Source organism: Lepidochelys olivacea (assembly GCF_965140295.1).
Source record: "Lepidochelys olivacea isolate rLepOli2 genome assembly, chromosome: 1".
Taxonomy (NCBI): domain Eukaryota; kingdom Metazoa; phylum Chordata; order Testudines; family Cheloniidae; genus Lepidochelys; species Lepidochelys olivacea.
The window spans coordinates 273,253,566-273,277,071 of NC_140411.1; the positions used below are offsets into that span (position 1 = coordinate 273,253,566).

The following is a 23,506-nucleotide window of genomic DNA, read 5'->3' on the forward strand; positions in this document are numbered from 1 at the left end:
CCCTCCACTTCCCTATGAAAGTAATAAATGGGAGGGGTGAGAGCCCTTCAATAGGAAAGAAATCAGAGATGGAAAAGCCCTATTAAATTGTTTAATCAATCTCTCTCCTGAGACAGGATTGTCTCCTATTACTGAGCAGCTCATTCAGTCATTTTTAATTCCTTTTGTGATGCATCATCCATCACAGCACTTGGAAGGTTTTGTAGTTTAAAAGACCTCCTGGTAAGAACATTTTCCAGCTATCTAGCCAAAAATTTCCTTTGCTTAGTTCCATCTCATTACTCCTTCCATGTCCCATCCTGAACAAGTCAAGGAACTCATAGTTCCCTGAAGTCAATGAGAGTTCTGAGTGCTCAGCATTTTTGAAAATCAAGCCACTATAAAGTAGGTGTTTAAATATGGATTTAGGTGCCTAGGAACCTAAATTTAAAAATTGTGGTCATACATTTTGTTTGTAGCAATTAAAATGTAATTTATCTACTCATTCCATCACTCCTATGTCTCCTATCTGACATGGAATCCAATTGTACTTATAGATCTGAGCTACATAAAGGGCTCTGTTTAACAGAAATGATTCATGCAAGGCACAGATTATAGGTATTGATATGAAGTGATGAGTGATAGTGCAAAAACTCAGGCTAGCTATAGAAATACAGTCTATCTCATTTATGGATGGCTGCTCTTTAGGGTCCTGACACACTTCCATTCACTTCAGTGGGCTTTAGATCAAGCCTTAGATCCTTAAGGTAGTGTAGACAATTACTCTACCTCTTGCATTAAGGACTTTAAAGTCAAGTGACCTGTGAACTTGAATTAACTTTATTAGAACAGCCTGTTTGCCTGTAGATGAAGGGTAATTTTTTCAAAGTGCCTGATTTACACACCAACATCCCATTAAATTTCAGTGGGACCTAGACACCGAAGTCAGTTAAGTGCTCTTCAAAATTTTACCCAACAGTTATTATACCTGGGTATTCAAATATGCAAGCACCAAGTTCAGTTATATTTCTGCAGACTGGGAAAAGAAATAAATTGAAAGTCTGAGTTCATTCACCATATAGGTCAGTGATAAACAGTGGATGAGAGAAAATTCAGGTCCATTTTATTTAAAAAGAGAGAGAGTGTACTTGATATTCTTTTATGGAAGTCCATCTCTTCACACTGGAGATCATGTTGTCTGTGAAGTGAGCACCATCTCAGCACTGAATTAATAGATGTGGAAAATGACAACCCTTAGACATTTATCTTGAACATGAGCCCAAATAAAGAGCTTGTCACTTTTTCTAGACTTGCAAGGGTCCACTGATGTGAAGCTGCTGGAAGGAGCATAAGCAGATGATCTTGCAATAAAGTGAAGTTATATGAGTGTGTTCTCGGAACTGAATGCTTGAGAAACTTAGTCCCTAACTTTCCCTCTGCCCTTTGGGGTTTGTTGGTAGGATGTATCGGGATGAGTGAGCCTGAAGAGAGGTATTGGTAGGAAGGTGTGAGAAGGAAACCATTTCGGAGGTAGGTGAGGAAAACAGCAGCTATAATTAGTGGAAGAGATCATGGTGGGAGTTTAAGTAAAAAAAATTACTTAAAAATAAATAAATCTGGCCAACAAGGTAAGGGAGCTCAGAGAAGAGGTCTGGTTGGGTAACTTAAGCAGCCTACTAGAGGCAAAGATGGCCTTAAAGATCCTATCAATTTATTTCCTCTGATTCTGAGGAGAGTATATTTCCTTTAAATTTTGTGCTTGGGATACAGGTCTAGGGGTTCATTTCTGTGTCTTCTGTTTTAGAGATTCTTTCCTTGGGGAATCTTTGTATTCCAGTGAAAAGAAATGAATACTGGTATTTTTATAGACTCAATGGACTATTTTCTGTGAATTATGTCACCTAGCTGGTGGTTGTTGAAGGGATCTCCTGTGAAGCCTCTGATTTGTTAGTGCAACTTTAAGGTCTGTAGAGTTAACAGGATGCAAGGATACTGCCAGTGAGCCCCTGAAGTCCCTTCCCACTGTATGTGGATAACGGACCTAACTTCATCTCCTTCAATGTGTTCGTCTGGTATTCTAAGTGTGGTGGGAAACACAGTATATGGATGTTAGAAAGGGCAAGATAGCTGAGGTTGTGTATTATTTAGGAGAAATGTACTCAATCCTTAATCCTAACTGGGAAGCAGTATAATAAGGAAGGCTAAATTTTGGCTATGAAACCCAAAGTTGCTTCTAGCACCATTGCCTTGAGACCTGCAAGTTCTACTATGGCTTTCCAACTGAAGGAAATTTATTGTCGGAGAGCCTTAAGAAAAGAAAAGAGGTAATTCCATTTAGAAATTTATGTGGTGTTTGTAAACAGACTAGCGTTAACCCACAGACAACAGGAAAAAGAAAATAAATGCAAGAACCAGGAAGAAATGCTGAGGTCCTGACAGAATGAGGCTAGGAAGGAGTGATTTAAAAGGCAGCCTTGAAACTTTAATAGGGTTTATCTTCTGAAACTGACAGACAATCATAGTTTAAATATGTTGAAATACCACATCTTTTCCTCATAATAGTTTTTATTAATGATTATTTATATTATAGTAGCAACCAGAGGGTCCCAATCAGTCTTGGGGCTTCCTTGAACTAGGTTCTATAAAAAACATATACAAAGTAATATTTTCTTCCCCAAAATTGGTATAATCAAAAGACCAGATTGTCAAAGGCACTACTCATATGAGTAAAATGATCACTGATTCAGGGGTTCAGAGACTTTCATTCAAAGAGGGCTTACACTAAATCTCTTAAATGAAAACTGGATTTGAACAGCATATAAGACAATATTGAAAACTGGAGACTGATTTATGCATATTTCAGCTAGTAAACTCAAAAGAAAATCCTAGCACAGTCTGATTACAGAATATATTTAAACATGACTAACCTCTCTTCCTTACAGCAGACAAAGCTGCTTTATAGCAGAAGGACAAATTAAGACTACATCTACACTATGAACTAGGGGTGTGATCCCCCGCTCTTGTAGAGTTACTTGTACAAGCTTGAGAGGTAGCACAAACATAAATAGTAGTGTAGCTGTGGTAACATAGGCCATGACAAGTACGTACCCATGGGGTTCAGGCGAGTATGTACGCGGCCCCACTAAGCCATATCACCACTACTGCTGCTCATGCTACCAGGGCTATTTACACTTGTGCTAGCTCAATGGGCTCCAGCAAGAGTATGCTGCATGAGCTAGGAATCACACCCCAGCTTGTAGTGTAGATGTAGCCTAAGAGATATTGAGATGGAAGTAAAATATTTTCAACTGAGATGGGGAAAATGAGATACAAGATGGCTATGCTAGATGATAGGAGCTAAGGAAACAGTAGCAAGTTTAAGAGAATGGACAGAGATGAGGCCAGGTCAAGACAAGTGAAGAAATTGGGTTAGGGAGATGATGGCAGGAAAAGGGTTAAAACAACACAATATCCTGTGACTGGTATTGGGAGTGCAAGGTGGGAAACTGAGTCACAAATCCATCCAATTTAGGCTTAATTAATTTTGACCTTATTTTATACAATTTCAGACAGATTTGTTATAATGTCTGTCCATATGCTTATGCCAGACAAAGAGATAAGATGGACTTGGTAGAGGGCCCAAGTTACCACATTCCTGGGCTCTGGGAAGGTCTCCTGTACCTCATGATGGTAGTCACTGCCTCAGATCTGGTCCTTCAGTCCTGTTCCTTCAGTTTCTGGCCTGGTGCTTGCCCAGTTTGGGTCTTTATCACTTGGACCTTTTTATATATTTCCTCATCGTGCATTACTTAACCTTTCTCCAATCAACATTAAGCACATTAATCATTTGTTTTAGGTAATATGCATGTGCAATCTTCAATTTACACAACTTTTGCTATTTATTCAATTTCCATATCATTCTACTTCTGTGTCACCCTGCCTTTGGGATTTCCCAGTAAAGTGGGCTTCTTGTCATTATAGGTTTACGTATTTTACCTAAAATCATCCAGCACATGTTGTCTTTGTCCTGTCATCAGTTACATCAGCAATTCCATGTAAAAAGAGAATTGGAAGAACACCACTCACGTCAGGCAAAGCTTTGGCTTAAATGTAACCTTATCTAAACTCATTCACTATCCACAATTTTAAATTACTGAAGTGTAACTAACAAAACTCTTAATCTGAATATTCTGCAATTCTTCATCTAAATAAATATCATTATTTAGCATGTGTGTGTTATCATACACACATAGGGGGTAAAAAATGCCACAGGCTTAAAATGTCAGAATTTCTTTATCTTCTTTAAAACATAGGTTTTGAGAGACTTTTTAACTCAGAGTACAACCCTAGGTTTGCAATACATTACAAAAAAGCTTTGTTAGTAATTGTCCATGTATTGCATTTTAAGGGGTGTCTTAATTTTAGGGCCTTAATAGTCAAAACTGGGGAATAAGAGCCTACACAGAGGATGGCTCAGAAGACTGGTAATTGTCTGCATACTATTTTATCACATACTCATTGGCTTGAACTTTGATAAAGTTAAAGTTATTATTTCTCAGCTGCCCACACAAAACAAATGTGTGGTGTTAGTGTACACGCACATATGACTACAAAAATCTACCTGCAATTTGCCAACAGGTGTGCCATCTCATCTGAGAAGGTGAGGGCTGAATAGAAGTGAAGATGAAGCTATTAACTCACCCCTACAAGTGAAGGCTGAGGTGCATTATCAGGGTAGCGTGAGGAAGCTTGTACTGCTGCTACTTTCTTGAGATAAAATAGAAGACTTCAGTGTATTGCTATGTAACGCTGACAGACCCCAGTCATCGGTGGGCAGGATTGAACCTGGGACCTCTGGAGCTAAATATATGAGCCTTTTCTGCATGAGCTAAAAGCCATATGGCTGTTAGCTAAGACTGTAGAGCAGACTCATTAATCTCTCTCTCTAAGTGGTCTCAGTGCCACTAGATGGGACAGAACACCACACCCAGGAGGTGTGTGAGCTACATCTACACTTACCAGGGATCGATGCTGCAGTGATCGATGCACTGGGGTTTGATTTAGCAGGTCTAGTGAAGACCTGCTAAATTGACTGCAGATCGCTCTCCCGTCAACTCCAGTACTCCACTGGAATGAGAAGTTTAAGGTAAGTTGATGGGACAGTGTCACCCATTGACCCAGTGCAGTGTAGACATCACAGTAAGTCAACCTAAGCTGCATCGACTCCAGCTACGTTATTCATATAGCTGGAGTTGTGTAACTTAGATCGGCTACCCCCGTAGCGTAGACAAGGCCTCAGGCTGACAATCCAACCCCTTTCATGAGCATGATATGCTTTTTTAAGACTTTCCATTTGATGAAGCTAACATGGAGCCGGGAAATAATCAATATGGGAATTAAAGCTTTCACAAGACACCATTTGTCCTTTATCTTAACACTGGAAATCTCCTGCTTTCTATTAGCTTCTTATGTAGCTCAACTGTGATGGAGGTATACAAACCCCACACTGGAGGAGGGGTTAAGGAGCTGCTCTGGGCCTGGGTGACTCAGACCTACCCCCGTTACAAAGCCTTCACAGGCTGGAGGAAGAGCTTAAAAAGGGAAGCAAATTAGCTCAGTGGCAGACAGGGAGGTGACCTGACCTCCTCTCCCGGGAAGCAAGTACTCTTGCTGCCTCAGGCCTGCTGATACTGATCTGACCAACTTGCAAAGAAGGGACTGGTGACTTTTGAAGGTCAGAAACTTTATCTCAGTGTTCTGTTATTTACTTTACCCTGTGGGAAGAGCAGGCAGTGGTAGGAAGTGATATAGGGAGGCAGCTATAAAGCACCCCAAACTGTAGGGTTTAGCTGCCTATGACTGGATCCTGGATTGGAGCTTGGTGGAGAGGGTGAGCCCAAGCTCCCCTACCAAGCTTTAAAGAGTGGATTATAACAGATGTCTATCCCTCAGTGAAGAACCTATCTGGGGAAGACACTGACCCAAGGGGGACTCTCCAAAGCCCTTGCTGACTTCAGAAGACTTCCACATTGTTGGACTTTGTATACCCCCAAAAGGGTGAACTTGAACATGTGACACGGGCAGAGGGCTGAGCCTCTGAAAGGACAGAGGTCCACCACCAGGTGAAGCTTTAGTGAGAAAGGGGAACATCTGGAAAGACGACATCTCCCAAATGCTGGCCTGAGCACTAGGCAGCACTGGTAGTAAGTGTTCACACCAAGGTTTAACTGCAACTCTCAGATTTGTTCAGTTATTCATGATTGCCTTCATCCACTTGCACTTCCAAAAAATATCTATCCTTTAATATCCATGAGCTTTGTCAGGGAGTCACATGACTGCAAATCTGTAACTGTAAGTAATTGATAGAAATCGTGGAAAAACTGAATTCAAATTCTGCCCTAAAGCATGTGGGTAGCAGATCAGTATGCCTATTCCCTGCCCCCATATGACCCCTCTATCAAATGTGGAAAGTGGCATGCACAGGACCTTGAGCTGGCACAAAATGATCATAATGGTCCCTTTTGATCTTAAAAATCTATGACCATGACTTGCATGAGCAGGGAGTTCCACTCTGACCATGAATTATCTGCCTTTCCACTCCTTTGCACCTCCTGAGCTGCAAAGAGGCCAGATCTAAGTATCAAAACTGGCCCAGTACAGCTTTATACAGCACTATTGTTACCAGTGAGTTTCTAGCTTTGGTCCAACCAAAAGAGATGCTGAAGGCTGACTTATTTCACCCGCCTAATACTTTTCTAAACAAAACATCAGGACCAGAAACTAGGGCACCTGAAACGGCAAATGAAATTGGTAATCAGGCTGGATGGAGTTAGAGTCAGTATTTGATTTAATTGGTATCAGTGTAAATCTAGTGACTCTCCATTTCAATCAATGGATCATTCAAAATTCTGGTACAAGTACAACAGAAGTGGTAAGTAAATGTCATACCAGTAGAATCAATGATTACTCAAGATTTATACCAGCATGTCTGAGATCAGCATGCAACCCACAGACTCTTGTCTTTGGAAAGAGGTGCTTCAGGGTACCTATTTGCAATTCAGTGGCCAAAGATGAATGGATGGAGTGTTCCTGCTTCCCATAAGAGATTCAGTGGAAGAACCCAGGAACCTTCCTAAGTTTCCATGGACAGCTTCCACAGATGTTAGCTTCTGAAGAATCACAATACAACTAATTTTGTTTGCACAGAGCTATACATATGACATTAACAGTGTGCCTGTCCTGAAGAACTTGCCATCTAAAGAAATGTTACTTTAACATGCTATTTGCTGCTGTCTCTCTGGGTTATAGATTTTAAGATAAAGAGGAACAAAGAAAGAAACTAGGCTCAGGCTACTTCTGTAATAAACATCTTAAATTGCTAGGCATTTTCTTGTATGGTAGCTGCCATCTTCTGTACCATGCAAATCTCCCTCTGTTATACCAATAAAATAAAAATCAGCAGGATCTTATTAAAGGGGGAAACGGCAAAATACCACATTTATTGTGAATACAGAAAGAATCATAGTAATCAGTTAGTTATAGCTATAACATTCCATTCAATCTCATATTTATTCACACATTCATTCATACACACACACACAGGTTCTGCAAGGTTTCATAGATTCATAGATTCATAGATATTTAGGTCAGAAGGGACCATTATGATCATCTAGTCTGACCTCCTGCACAATGCAGGCCACAGAATTTCACCCACCACTCCTAAAAAAGACCTCACACCTATATCTGTGCTATTGAAGTCCTCAAATTGTAGTTTGAAGACCTCAAGGAGCAGAGAATCCTCCAGCAAGTGACCCGTGCCCCATGCTACAGAGGAAGGCGAAAAACCTCCAGGGCCTTCCAATCTGCCCTGGAGGAAAATTCCTTCCCGACCCCAAATATGGCGATCAGCTAAACCCTGAGCATATGGGCAAGATTCATCAGCCAGATACTACAGAAAATTCTTTCCCGGGTAACTTGGATCTTACCCCATCTAAAAACCCATCACAGGCCATTGGGCCTATTTACCATGAATATTTAATTACCAAAACCATGTTATCCCATCATACCATCTCCTCCATAAACTTATCGAGTTTAATCTTAAAGCAAGATAGATCTTTTGCCCCCACTACTTCCCTCGGAAGGCTATTCCAAAACTTCACTCCTCTGATGGTTAGAAACCTTCGTCTAATTTCTAATCTAAATTTCCTAGTGGCCAGTTTATATCCATTTGTTCTTGTGTCCACATTGGTATTGAGTTTAAATAATTCCTCTCCCTCTCTGGTATTTATCCCTCTGATATATTTATAGAGAGCAATCATATCTCCCCTCAACCTTCTTTTAGTTAGGCTAAACAAGCCAAGCTCCCTGAGTCTCCTTTCATAAGACAAATTTTCCATTCCTCGGATCATCCTAGTAGCCCTTCTCTGTACCTGTTCCAGTTTGAATTCATCCTTCTTAAACATGGGAGACCAGAACTGCACACAGTATTCCAGGTGAGGTCTCACCAGTGCCTTATATAACGGTACTAAAACCTCCTTATCCCTACTGGAAATACCTCTCCTGATGCATCCCAAGACGACATTAGCTTTTTTCACAGCCATATCACATTGGCAGCTCATAGTCAACCTATGATCAACCAATACTCCAAGGTCCTTTTCCTCCTCCGTTACTTCTAGTTGATGCGTCCCTAGCTTATAACTAAAATTCTTGTTATTAATCCCTAAATGCATGACCTTACACTTCTCACTATTAAATTTCATCCTATTCCTATTACTCCAGTTTACAAGGTCATCCAGATCCTCCTGTAGGGTATCCCTGTCCTTCTCTAAATTAGCAATACCTCCCAGCTTTGTATCATCTGCAAACTTTATTAGCACACTCCCACTTTTTGTGCCCAGGTCAGTAATAAAAAGATTAAATAAGATTGGTCCCAAAACTGATCCTTGAGGAACTCCACTGGTAACCTCCCTCCAACTTGACAGTTCACCTTTCAGTAGAACCCGTTGTAGTCTCCCCTTTAACCAATTCCCTATCCACCTTTCAATTTTCCTATTGATGCCCATCTTATCTAATTTAACTAATAATTCCCCATGTGGCACAGTATCAAACGCCTTACTAAAATCTAAATAAATTAGATCCACTGCGTTTCCTTTATCTAAAAAATCTGTTACTCTCTCAAAGAAGGAAATCAGGTTGGTTTGGCACGATCTACCTTTTGTAAAACCATGTTGTATTTTGTCCCATTTACCATTGACTTCAATGTCCTTAACTACCTTCTCCTTCAAAATTTTTTCCAAGACCTTGCATACTACAGATGTCAAACTAACAGGCCTATAATTACTTGGATCACTTTTTTTCCCTTTCTTAAAAATAGGAACTATGTTAGCAATTCTCCAATCATATGGTACAACCCCTGAATTTACAGATTCATTAAAAATTCTTGCTAATGGGCTTGCAATTTCTTGTGCCAATTCTTTTAATATTCTTGGATGAAGATTATCTGGGCCCCCCGATTTAGCCCCATTAAGCTGTTTGAGTTTCGCTTCTACCTCAGATATGGTGATGTCTACCTCCATATCCTCATTCCCATTTATCATGCTACCATTATCCCTAAGATCCTCTTTAGTCTTATTAAAGACTGAGGCAAAGTATTTGTTTAGATATTGGGCCATGCCTAGATTATCCTTGACCTCCACTCCATCCTCAGTTTTTAGCGGTCCCACTTCTTCTTTCTTTGTTTTCTTCCTATTTATATGACTATAGAACCTTTTACTATTGGTTTTAATTCCCTTTGCAAGGTCCAACTCTACTTGACTTTTAGCCTGTCTCACTTTATCCCTACATATTCTGACCTCAATAAGGTAGCTTTCCTTACTGATCCCTCCCTTCTTCCACTCCCTATATGCTTTCTGCTTTTTCTTAATTACCTCTCTAAGATGCTTGCTCATCCAGCTTGGTCTACAACTCCTGCCTATGAATTTTTTCCCCTTTCTTGGGATGCAGGCTTCCGATAGCTTCTGCAGCTTTAATTTAAAATAATCCCAGGCCTCCTCTACCTTTAAACCCATAAATTCTTCAGTCCAATCCACTTCCCTAACTAATTTCCTTAATTTTTGAAAGTCAGCCCTTTTGAAATCAAAAACCCTAGTTGCAGATTTATTTTTGTTAATCCTTCCATTCAGTTTGAACTGAATTAGCTCATGATCACTTGAGCCAAGATTATCCCCTACAACCATTTCCTCTATGAGATCCTCATTACTCGCCAAGACCAAATCTAAAATGGCATCCCCTCTAGTCGGTTCAGCAACTACTTGTTGAAGGAATCCATCAGCTATCGCATCTAGGAAAATCTGAGCCCTATTATTATTACTAGCACTCATCCTCCAGTCTATATCTGGGAAGTTAAAGTCTCCCATGATCACACAGTTTCCATTAGTATTTACTTTATTAAAAACATTAAAAAGGGCTCTATCCATATCCAAATTAGATCCCGGCGGTCTATAGCACACCCCAAGCACTATCCCAGGGGAGGCTCTAATAGTTTTCTTCCCCAATTTAATTATTGCCCAGACAGACTCAGTCATATCCATTTCATCGCTTCTTATTTCTTTACATTCTATCTCATCATTGATATACAGTGCTACTCCACCACCTTTACCTTTTTTTCGGTCTTTCCTAAACAGCACATACCCTTCAATACCTGTAGCCCAGTCATGACTACTATTCCACCAGGTCTCTGTTATACCTATAATATCTGGTTTCACTTCCTGCACCAGTAACTCTAGTTCCTCCATTTTGTTACCTAGGCTCCTTGCATTAGTGTACAAACATCTTAATTTTTGCTGTTTGGCCTCACTCACATTCTGTACCCTATTAGGCACGGTTATTTTACTACCAGTATAACCTATTAGACTTGTATCTACACTGCCCTTCCTCCTACCTACAGCTGTATCCACTCTTACTTCATTTTCTTTCCACTCTATGCTAAATTCTGGCGTGGAGATTACCTGGACATCTCCCAACCATCTCCCCCAAATTCCTAGTTTAAAGCTCTCTTAATCAGTTGTGCCAGCCTCCATCCTAGAAGTCTATTTCCTTCCCTACTCAGATGAAGTCCATCCCGAGAGAACTGTCCTCTATCCATGAATGCCTCCCAATGGCCATACATCCCAAAGCCCTCCTTATAGCACCACTGCCTAAGCCATCTATTGATAGTCATAATCTTGTCACACCTTTGTTGCCCTTCTCTAGGAACAGGCAGAATCCCACTAAAGATCACCTGAGCCTCAATTTCCTTAAGCGTCCTCCCCAGCCTAACATAGTCTCCCTTAATACTTTCCAGTGAGAATCTAGCCGTATCATTTGTTCCCACATGAAGGATAATTAGGGGATTCTTTCCCGCTCCCTTTAGAATCCTTTTTAACCTCAGGTCTACATCCCGTATCTTAGCACCTGGAAGACAGCACACCCTCCTATTTTCTGGATCAGCTCTGGTTACAGGCCTATCTATTCTTCTCAATAAAGAGTCCCCAATCACATAGACCTGCCTTTTCCTAGTGACGGTGCTATTCTCCAGTCTATCCCCTGTTCCCTCTGGCTGCAAGTTTTTTCCATTCCCATTCTCCCTTGTAATCCTTTTTAACCCATCCTGTATCCTCCTGGGGCTCATATTTGGTGTAATCTCCATTAACTCTTCCCCTTTTCCTATAGGACTAACCGCTCTTCTCTTCTTCCTTGCCCTGTCACCTTCAGTGACTACCTGCTGAGCCCCTTCTTCATTTTCCAACTCTGCAAACCTATTCTGAAGCTCTATTTCTCCTTCACTAGCCCGTCTTTTCCTCTGCCTAGTTCTTTTAGTCACATGCTTCCACTGACCACTTTCCTCACCCAGTCTCCCCTCAGAATTCCCTAGTCCTGCTTCCATCTGCAAGTCTGAGCTTTTCCCTTCAGATACCTCATGTCTTTGCTCCATAATCTGCTCAAACCCCTTCCTAAACTCTACCAGACTTTCCACCTGCATCTCCAAACCTCTGATCTTTTCCTCCATCAGCTCTATCAGACGGCATTTCATGCAGACAAAACTCTTACCAGGTGCCCCCTCCAGGATCATGTACATACCACAGCTTCCACATCCAGTCATCTTCATTGTGTCATCTGCTACATGGGTCACTCCCACTGCCACCTCTGAATCTGTCATAGCCTTCCCACCTAAATCCTGTTAATCTGGGAAACACAAACCACACCAAAACACCACCACCCACAGCAAAACCAAACCCCACACAAGCACCACAAGACAAACTCCGCTTTCAAACTCCCACTCAAACTCCCCTGTTTACAGCTCTGTTTGCTAGCTCCTGTGCTGCTGCAGCTGTCTGTGTTGTTATCATAGTTACCAGCCTTAGAGTTGCTCATGCCAAGCCACTGGCCAGGTGGTCTGGACATGAGGAGGGAGCAGGGCCTTGTGAGATGCACATCTGATGCTCCTGGAAGTTGATTTGCAGAATCAGACCCCGAAGTTCTCACTTTCTAGAGTCCATTTTTATAGGAATTTCTTCCTAAGCCAGTCTATGGGAATTGTTTCATCATGCTGTTGCTGAATCAGTCAGCAGATAACACATTCCTGACGGCTCCGTGCTGCTAGATCTTGTTATTTTGTTCTTTGGTTCTCCCATTCTTGAGGCTGTTGGGTGGATTCCAGTCTGCCCTCCGGGGGTCTCTGGTTATTTCCACTTGACGCCTTCTTCAGCAGATGGACATTGGATTCTTAGGCTGGCACCTCCCTGATCATTCAGTTATTATCCACACCAAGCATCCATCCTCTATCTCTATTTTAATCACAATTGTTAATACAACAAAAGGGCGGGGAGTCTCTGGGTGCTGTCTCTGTTGTTAGAGTATTGCTTTGAGTCTCTCTCTCTGTGAATTGCTTTGAGAACAGACTCTGTCTTAGAATGTACTAACGCAATTAGCAGCTTGCAAGTTTCACACATAGAGGGAGAGAAACAGTACCAAAAACCAAGAGACCTCTTAATTAGTAATACCCTGGAATTTAAACTATGGGGAATCAAACTCATTTGTGATTTTAATACAGGACTTCTTTAATATGATCCAACACCTCTCTTCCTTTAAATGCCTCCCCAAAACTCATTTGCTTTCAGTTAGTGTTTCATCACTCATTTCTGTTCAGGGGTATTTGCTCTGTTTTGTGCCTCACCATAAAGTTCATAAATATCACAAAAATAATGTAAAGTAAATCAGCAAAAAGCTAATACATTAATTTATGTTATGAAAAATACTCTCCCATGGTTTTACTCTCTGCTACAAAATGCTATACTGTGCATATGGGCATATGAAAATTGGTTTTGAGTGCCTCATTCCATAAATAGCATCTAAAGAAAGCTGGGATGCTGGTAGAAGAGAAAGTCTATAGAACATTGGTACTGACTACAGGGCTTTTCCAAAGCCAGCTGATTTCAATAGAAAAAATCCCATTGATTTTAATGGGATTTGGATCAGGCCCAACATTAGTAAATTTCATACCTGAGATGAAGTGTTATACAGAAAGTCTAACTAGAGACTAATTTTAAGAAGTGTTGAGCACCTACAATTCAAACCAAAGTCAGTCTGAGCTGGGAGTGCTCAGCACTTCTGAAAACCAGATCTTAAGTTATCTAAGATATAGACCTACAATTTCAAAGGTGGCTAGTAATTTTAAGTGCTCAACTCGACATGCCTGAAAGAGGCTTAATTTTCAGAAGTCAGTGCTCAGCACTTCCTTTTAGGCATACCAAGTTGGGCATCCAAATTAAGTTGTCACTTACGAAAATTTAGTACATACTGTGTAAATAGACAAGGGGGATAATTACAAGATGCTATGTGGGTATCTGAGCTTAAAAGATTTCACGGTGTTATATTATATTCCTTGAGAAATAGTTTGACCATGTGGTTAAATATTCAGTCATAACGTGTATACACAAAGGAACAGAGTTGAGGTTACATGTGCAGCCTTAAGTTTGTCCTTTGCTTACCTTTAAGGGTATAAGTGTGCAACCTTAATGTTTTCTCTGTGTGCATAAAGGGATATATTTATACACTGTTTGCTTATGTTGGGGTATGTTATGCAAGGCACAGGAGCTTTGTAACGATGTAAAGAATCACAGTATTTAACAAAGAAAAACAAATGCGTATAGAAACAAAAAAACCCACATACTTTGGCCCTCTGCAATTTCTTTGTAAAATTCTTCACTTTCTTAAAATAAGAAAGGAATTGCAGAGAACTACAGAGAAAAAAACCTACTAAATCATCTAGAAATGTTTTTGCCTGAAATATCTAATAAGGCAAATCCTGCCAAAAACAAACAAACATCTGAAAGACAAAGGGTCATTTTTGACAGTCTAGGAAACATCTTTCTCTTATTAAAATTTTGCGTGATCTATCAAATATGTAAAAGATGGAGCCCTGCAGGACTCAGAAGCTTGATAATAAGAAACAGACTTTTACCTCTAGGTCACTGGTTCAAATCCAGCCCCTGTGTAGTGGCCAAGAAGTGTTCATATTTTGTGACTTGTTTGTAATACATATCAGTGGTTTCTGTCCATTTTCTAGTGGAGAACTGTCGACATAAAAATCATCATTTAAACTGGCATTTTCCTTGACAACTTCAGCAGAGGTTCTAACAATTTAAATTAATTTAATTTAAACAATTAAACAATTCTTAACAATTAAGAATGTCTCAGCCACTCTGTTGGCAATAGCCTCACCAGATCAGTGTTTAAACTCACTGACAAGACAAGTGTAAAGAAAGCTCCCACTGCCCATGCTATCACTGCTGTGTTTGAAAGAACTACAGTTTCAGTCATGTATCTTTCACAAGCACTATATTTAAAATAAAAATACCTGTAATATTACACAGGAACACAATAGGAGAAATGGTGATCTTATGCTTAAGGTATAGGAGTGGAAGCTGGAATAGCTGGATTTACTTCTTGACTCTGCCAAAGATTGTCTGTGACCTTGGACAAATCACCTAGAGTGAAATCCTGGCCCCATTGAAGTCAATTGGAATTCTGTCATTGCCCTCTATGAGGGTAGGATTGCACTTTTAATCAATTTTCTTCAGTTTCCCAACTGGAAAACCAGGGATAATACTTATTTCAGAGGGGTTCTGTGGGACTTAATTCATATCAGTGAAGTGCTTTGGTATCCTCAGAATATGTAAGTAGAAAGACTACATACTATAAACAGTGTTCCAATAATGTACCTAAAAATATGGATCATAGGGTATAATAATGGTGTGGTAGACAGGAATGTTGATAGGAAACCTATCTTTATGACCTGACTCCGTCATATGACCTAGACAGAGTTTACAAGACGTTACTGGACATCTGTCAATAACTACTTTCTTCCCCAGAATTTTCTTTGCAATACAATTTCCATATCTTACTTGAATAAAAATGTGCAAAGCCATTGCTGAGTTTGGAAACACATTTTGGATGTAACACTTTTCCAAATCTGCACTTCAAAAACTGAAACTTTACAGATGTCCACAAAAGAAAGAAAGTTGACCTCTGGAGACGGACATATGCAAACACTTTTGCACAACACCAGTGTAGGGTCAATAAGTTTGGAATGCATCTCTCCCTCTAGGCTTTCTCCATTCAGAGAACATCTGCCCCTATTTCCTGTGTTCTCTTGGTCTTCTTTTGATTTGTCCCCCTGTCCATTCCTGTTAAAGCTGTCTCACTCTTAGCCCCACAGATTGGAACAGTATGTGTTTTTGATAGATACATTGATAAGGTGCATCCTTACTTCCTATTACCCCAAGTTGGCAAGCACTGGCATATGCAGTTTTGTTCATGTTTAGGACATAGACCAAGTGCCATTTATGTTTATTCTTAACTTCTTATTTGTCCTTCATGAAAGGCCTGAATAAAAAAAAATCCTAGAGGTAAAGTCCTCCTCATTAAAACACGGCAACCCACACTCAACTGGAGACAAGAACTGATGGGCTTGGCAAGAAGGTGCAGTGCCAAATCATCTTCGAGATGTGGGGATTCAGCACCTCTCCCATATCACCTGGTGCAACTTGTGTAAAGCGCCAACTAGTCTGTAAATCTGCCATCCCACAACCCCCACACTGGCCAGTTATTGTGGTACGAATGCCCCCCTCCAGCATTGCTCACATATGGGCACAGGGGAGTGAGTATTAACTGCACCACCCTGCACTTGCAGGAGAGACCATCTCCACACTTGTAAAGGCTGGTTAAGTATGCCCATCATCTTAACAGCACCCAGCCAAATCGCAAAATAAACCATTTACTAGGAGAAGAAAGCTCTAGGACTAGATGCAGACTGCCCAGTAATAATTGCATACAGCACACAGATGCCTGTGGTTTGGTTTCTAATTTTCATAACACTTCACAATTCTGAATCTGAACTATTCTTCAGTTCAGCTTCTCTAGTTTGAAAATAAATCAAAGTGGTTTAACTAGGGAGTCCATTATGGCCAGCACACCAGCATGTGATGTTTGTTCTTTTGTCTGGGCTGATGCAAGGACAGGCAGCCATATTCTAATCTATAAAGCATTCTTTAAACACAATACAGAGATGGTGAGAGGCGTGTCAGGCCTTGTGGAGATGACTTTACCCTTTTGAGCTAAAATTCCTCATTGTCCCTCCTCCACCCCCCCCCCCCAAAAAAAAGATAATCCTTAAACGCCTACACAAAGTAACAATTTATGAAACTGGGACACCAAATGATGCATTTCAATTCGGTCCAATCACTAAGAGGAATATGCACCTTAATATGGAGGAATGTATGCCAATTTATTGAACAGTTTACAGGAAGAATTAGTTCTAGCCCAAGTCCCTGGGGCTCATTTTCAGTGTACAAACATAAAGCCCAAACCAGTAGTCCTTTCTAAGGCACTTACTTCAGTGGGAGCTGAGCTTGAATTTTATAAATATTTGGCAGTTATCTAGCACCTTACATGTTCAAAGCACTAGACAGACATTAATTACTTGTTCCTTATCAAATGAAAATACTCATGTTCACCCATCCTCAGAGGGGCTTTTCAGGTAGGTAAGCATTATTATTTCCATTTTACATATGGGGAAATGGAGGCAGAGAGGTGAAGAGATTTGTCAAAGACCACACAGTGAATCAGCGGTGGCAGAATCCAACGTAGAATTTGTGACCAATTGATTCCCAATCCTGCGTTCACTCCTTCAGACGACACTGCCTGTCTGCAATGGTAGGCTTCTCCTATACTCACTTGCCAACACTGCTTTGTTCTGTGATAGCAGCAGACGTGACACTGGAACCCATAGATGCTGAACCAGGGGTGCTGCCTCACCCCCTGGTGAGTTTCCATTTTATACAGCGTTTACTGTTTGGTTCAATGGACTTCAATATCCCCACTATACAAATTGTTTCAGCACCCCTGCTAGAAACTGGCCACATTTATTTTTCCCTAACGTAGTTTTGAAGCAACATTGACAGAATGCAGCTTTATGGTTAGTATAGTAACAATTGGGTCTTCCAACTTATTAGATGGTGGGACTCAGAGAAGGAAAAAATGTTTTCTAGTGCCATGGCAGGGTTTACCAAAGTTTATAGGATTTTCTTGAGTGGAGGTCTTCATGCTTATTTAGATGCTTTTTATCTTTAACCCTTCCTTTTTGTGTCTTCTGCAACTGCTGATGAATAAAGCTACACAGTGCTGTGCAACCATTCAGACAGTGAAAAAGGTTGACAAACACTGAGACTAATTTATTATTACAAGCACTGACCCCCTGTCCTGTTTTAAGAGGAGGGTTCTTTTAAACATATTACAGTTCAAATGTAATATACATGTGCTGGTATGTTTTGTGGATTTATTCTGGCAGATTTTGCCATTTTAAATTCAGATGATTGGCATTTTTCTCAGGAGCTTCTTAGTAACTTTTCATTTGTCAAACAAAACATCACTGGCTGTATCACAAAATTGGTTTGTTAATTTGAATAAGTGTGAAAAGAACTTGGTTAATAGACGTTCTCATTAATGTAGAATGTTTATAATATTTTCCCTAACAAAGAAAGTATCTGAGGTGCAAAGTGAATAAATGTATTTCAATTTTATAAGCTCTACAGCTGCAGACCAAGTCAAAGTCATCTAGTAGCTGCAGCATAAAACACAGATGTACCATTGAGTGTCAGAGCATGTTTGGCCTCTAGTGGTAGAATCTGATCAATGAAGCATTGTTAGACCACCACCAGCCAGTGAATGCAAACATGTAATGTACCTCCTTAATATAACTATGTTTCTCCCCAGATAGAGATTGGAACTGTGTTACCTTCTGTAACTAGAGAGATTCATTCCCTGCCACCACTGCCAGAGGAAGCTGAGGAAGAAGCATCAACACCAAAACTAATTGATGGCTCTTCACCACAGGGGTCAGGAGTTCTTGGGCCCCAAACACATGATGGTTAGTGGGGGGGGGGAGCCATATCATTGCATTGGGTTGCTTTCCATGATGCACTGAGTCCGGTCGTGAGTTTGCTTTTAAACTAAGCATTTATCTAATTTGGGATGAGTTGTCCTCTATAAAGCTAGTCAGATTTTCCCCACAAAACAAACAAACAAACCAGAAGTGGAGTGTTCAAAAACAAAAAGCTTTTCATGAAAAAACACAACATTTTCCATTTTGTGAAATTGTGACAATTGAAATTTTTTATCAATATCATGTTCAATATCATTTTTGAACATATGTTTGATGATTTCTAACAATTTCAGTAAGCCTTTCCATTAAAAATATTGATTAAAACATTGTGGCAACTCTGGGAAAAGAGACAGACAAGTTTCCATTCTTAACTTGCAAAATGGAAACATGGGCATTTCCTGTGTCTTGGACTATTGCTAGTCAGACAGAAATCCTTGACAAGTCCCAAGGGAAATTCCTTTAAAAGTTTAGAATAAAATGCAAGCCCACCAAACACCACTACACCAAAGATCAGTAATTGCTACAGGCTCAAGTACATGGAAGGGAGGGTTCACTAGTTCTGGTGGCTGCCATGACAGGTCTCAGTGTTATGCTGTGATAGAGATGCAGCTGGGGAAGAGCCTGCAGATTCTGTTTTGTATCGAGTGCCTACGGGGACAAAAAAGAGACAAGTTCCTATTTCCAAATGTGAATGTTTAGTGGATGGAATGGAATCACTCCCAGACCTATTTTTTTAAATGCCACCAGTTAGACTCAAGCAGGATAAAGAATCTGTACTGATGTCAAAACACAAAACAGGGGTGGGAGGTTCTCGGGACAATTCTGAAATATCCAATGCAATTTCCTCCATTTTAGATTTTCAAACCTTTCAAAAGAGGTGTTATGCAAAATTTCTCTATGTTATGTATTATGAATGTCATACTTCAGAGGGGTTAAGGGGGCTCTAGCAGAAAGAGAGATCTTCCTTTTGAAAATGTGAATAGTGAACTCCTGGCTGGAACACCTGTTCTTATGTTAGGTGTTGCTCTGCCAACTAACAGGAAGGCTGAGAGACCCAGGAACTCCAGCTTCTCTTGCTGAATCCACTTCAGAGTCCCTTGCCTCCTAAGTTCACACCAGCCCAGGAGAAGTAGTAGTCCCCAAGAAGGAGGGAGAAGAGGAGAAAGTCTGTCCCTGTTTTAGCTGCAAAGTCCTGTCTAAGGTGGTCATCTAAGACTCTGAACTAAGCCTGGTTGGGAAACAACAACTCCATTTCATGAAAAGTTTAAAGGCTTTAATATTTGTTTTCACTCTAGTGAGGAATGAAACCAAGCCCTTTTGATATTTTTCAGAAAAAAAAGTGAGCCCCACCCCAGAATAGCCAACAACCCAATGATAAGGGTATTCACCTGGGATGTGTGAGATCTAGACTCAGGTTGACGCTCTGAATGAGGAAGAACAGGGTCTCCTACAGGTCATGTGAGCTGGAGGCTATAGAGGCAGTGTCTCTCTCTCCATTTCTCCTGTTGAAGCTGTTCCACTATGTATAAATAGCCATTAGAGCAGAGAGATAGATACTGACTCTATAGACCAGTGATAACTGCACTCACCTGCAATGCCATGTGAAACAAGGACTGGAATCAGGGTCTTCAACTGCCCATGTGGGTGCCCTGATCACCACACTATTGGCCATTCCAAAGTCTGTGGCCATGTCTATATCCTGGACCTGAGAAACCATTTTAGGTGAAACTGATACATTTGCAAGAAAAATGTTTTCACAAAATGGTATTTTTGCCAGAAAAATAGTTATTTTTTTTCCCCTGAACAGCTTTACTCTAAACTCACTTAGCCCCAGATTCACTACAACTGATTCAAGGAAGTTTGAGGAGGTGTAACTTACACCTTTCTGTGTCAGACTTGCTCCTTGAAATTAGGTTAAATCACCCAGTGGGAGGGAAGGTAAGAGGGCAGGCTGGAGTGGAGTTTGCCTCTAAGATATTTCTCCTGGATCCTTGAGCACTGCAGACAGAAGTTCCAGAATAAGGGAGGATTTTAGTCTGTGTCTCCTCTCTCTGCTTGTCCAAAGAGAGCAGGTAGCAGACCTAGTATGCCCTTGGGGGGGTATCCCTCAGCTAGGCACTGCTAGCAATTATCATGGTCTTCAGTGATTGACCTTTTTGCAGAAACAAGACTTCTTATCCTGGTTGACCAAGTGGGGTCAAGCCAAAACAGGCAATTAAAAAAAAAATCTAAAAGCCAATCTAATAAGAACTTTTAAATGGTAAGTTCCTCTAACTTTCACTAACTACATTGCTAACTCAGCTGTCTAGTAAAACTGACCAAATAAGTTTTACAAATAAAACTATCTAGCACAAAATGCACAGTTAGTTCTGTGGCCAAAACAGGTGAGAAACAGATAAGGTGTAGCAGGAATATTTATACCCTCAGTGAAATGTTAGGTTTCAGGGATACGCCCATGCCCACTAATATTCCCTATTCAAAATGGTCTGAAGGCCATCTGGCCAAGCATATGATTTCCATAATTTGGCTCTGCAGAGGAAATATCAGGAAAAGAACCTACTCTAGCCTTCCATATCCCACATCTTTTAGTAGAAAACTTCTGTGAATGAGGTGAAATGGCTTGAGTTTTGATTTTCATGCTCCTCCTGGGGCAGCTAAATGTTTTCTTTGAAAATGCACATCTTTCAAGCAGTTTTAGCTCAAGGGTTGAGAAATCTTTCCTGATGTCAAGGTTCTGGATCAGAAATGTTAATTAAAAACCAATGGGAAGGAAATTGATATCCTGTCTCTAAAAGTATCTGAAAAAATTCATTTCCTCAATAATCATCCAAAAGATACTGTTTACGGAACTAAACTTAAGTAACTGTAATAAGTTTCAAAACCACCGCATTTGAAACTTTAGGGCAGCATAGCATCTGAGGAGTTCAATGTGGCTATAATCTCATAACCCTAATAAGAAGGAAATGTCAAATTAATTCTACTTCTCATATGAAACTCTTATGACAGTGGATTGCAGTTGTTATGACTGCTGTTCTTATCACAGTTTTAATCACAAAAGGAATCTATCAGGAACTTAGATGTTTCATATTATTGTATATTAAGTTCATGTTCATTACATTGAACTTTGAAGCACTAAGTTTTGATTGGCCATATCATGTCTTGGTTCACTGTTAAATGAGACTTAACAATCCAGGAAAGGAATTAGCCATTAAAAACCCAAAGAGGATTGTCCAACGGCAACCCATACAGATAAGTGAGATGATGAATTCTAGTTCACATACCTAATCTTTGTAATCAAAATTATAGCAAGAATGGAATTTGCACACAATATGGATTGTATCAAAGGAACTTGATCCATTCCACTGAAGTTTTAAACCTTCTGCTCTTCTGGGAATGCCAAGGACCAGGGGATATCTGGAATGTGTTAGGATTCAAGGTTCATTTTCCCCATATCATTAGGTTAGTTCTACAAAAAAAATTGGATCCTACAATCTCTGGGACATATATAGTAAAGATAGCTACAAAACCTACCATGTGGACAAATGTCACTATAGCTAGACGCACCCCCTCCCCGCCAGTCCCAAACTACACCTTATTAGATTCTGGACTTTAACTTCTTTATGCAAAAGCCTAAGGCCAAGACTAGTGAGTGGGACTAGCATAATCATACAGTGGTGGGCAAGCAGCTATCACCCCTTGCATGGCTGCTCATGGTCAGGGCTGGCTCCAGGCACCAGCGTTCCAAGCAGGTGCTTGGGGCGGCAGTTAGAAAGGGGCAGCAGTTCCTTCTCCCCATTGTCGGCCGCGGCAGCTTCTTCCTTTTGCCAGCCATGGCGGCAGTTATTTTCCCCACTGCTTGGGGCTGCAAAAACTGTAGAACCGGCCCTGCTCATGGTAAAGGGGAAGCATGTAGGTAGGTATTCCTCACAATAACAGTCCCTGCACTCTTACTCTCGTGGGAGAGCAGGTGGTAGGAGGGAGGGAGGATCAGAGTACCACACCAGGCCACAGAAAAGGTCGGGAGTACCAAGGGAAGCATTCTGCACCCACTCTGCAGCCTCAGGGGAGCTCATTCCTACATGAAGGACAATCTCCCCAGTATTGCCCCCGAGCATGCAGAAGCCTGCACAGCTCTCTACTGCCCCCTACTGAACATTTTTGGCTTGCTACCACAGTCTAGTCCCAAGAAGAGAGACAACAAGCCTTGCATCATGAGTTGAAGGTAAACAGACTGAGAAGAATGCTTGGGCCTGATTTTCGACTTTGTTATTGTAATCAATAGCGTTGTACCCATGGTGGTAAAGGGGATTGGGGGAGTACAGCAGAATGGAGTGTCCTCAATATAGCAGAGGATGAATCTAAGAATTGAGCCAAATGGCTCCAAATGATTTCAACAGTCATGACAACACCTAGGAAGAGAGGGAACAAGCTTCCAAATCATGCAGAGGTTTCTAGATCAATGTCAATATCTTGAATTACTCCTCAAAGCAAAATGAGAAGCCACTGAGATCTTTGGAGATGACATAATATACACTATATAGCTAGGACATGAAACAGACTTATTCTGTGCTAGCTGCAGACATCAAATGGTCTTAGAGGCTAGCCTCATATCAAACACGGTCATAATTTAATCTGGAGGTCAGAGACATGTAACTGTGACAAGATCCTCAGGGGATTAGTGTCCACCATCCTTTACTCAAAAATAGATGAAAAAAAGGCATTTTGGCCACTACTATGAGCTGGAAATCAAGAAGTGGTAAGGGATCCAGGACCACCCATATATAGTGAGCCTCATTCTGACACACACACAATCAATCTTTGGCATACAATCTACATGCTTTCCCTTTACCTATAAGCATCACCTCCGTTTTATCGGGACTGACTCTTAATCAGCTAATCTCATCCATTCCCTGCTTACCGCCAGATACTTGGAAAGCAGAGAGGCTGCACTATTTGGGTCCAATAAAAAGAGAAAAAGTAGACCAGGGTATCATCCACAAACTGCTGGTAATACAAAGCCACTCTCACAAGCACCCCCAGCAGCCA

General features: G+C 40.7%; 1 protein-coding gene across 1 annotated transcript in view; it reads left to right on the plus strand.

Annotated features, from left to right (window-relative positions):
- The window catches only part of EPYC (epiphycan), a 40,392-nt gene that overhangs the window by 3,606 nt on the left and 13,280 nt on the right, over positions 1-23,506 (plus strand). Inside the window, exon 3 of the mRNA XM_084617645.1 lies at positions 18,292-18,445. Within this exon, the coding sequence (XP_084473771.1) occupies positions 18,292-18,445 (154 nt within the window). The remainder of the gene's footprint in view (positions 1-18,291; positions 18,446-23,506) is intronic.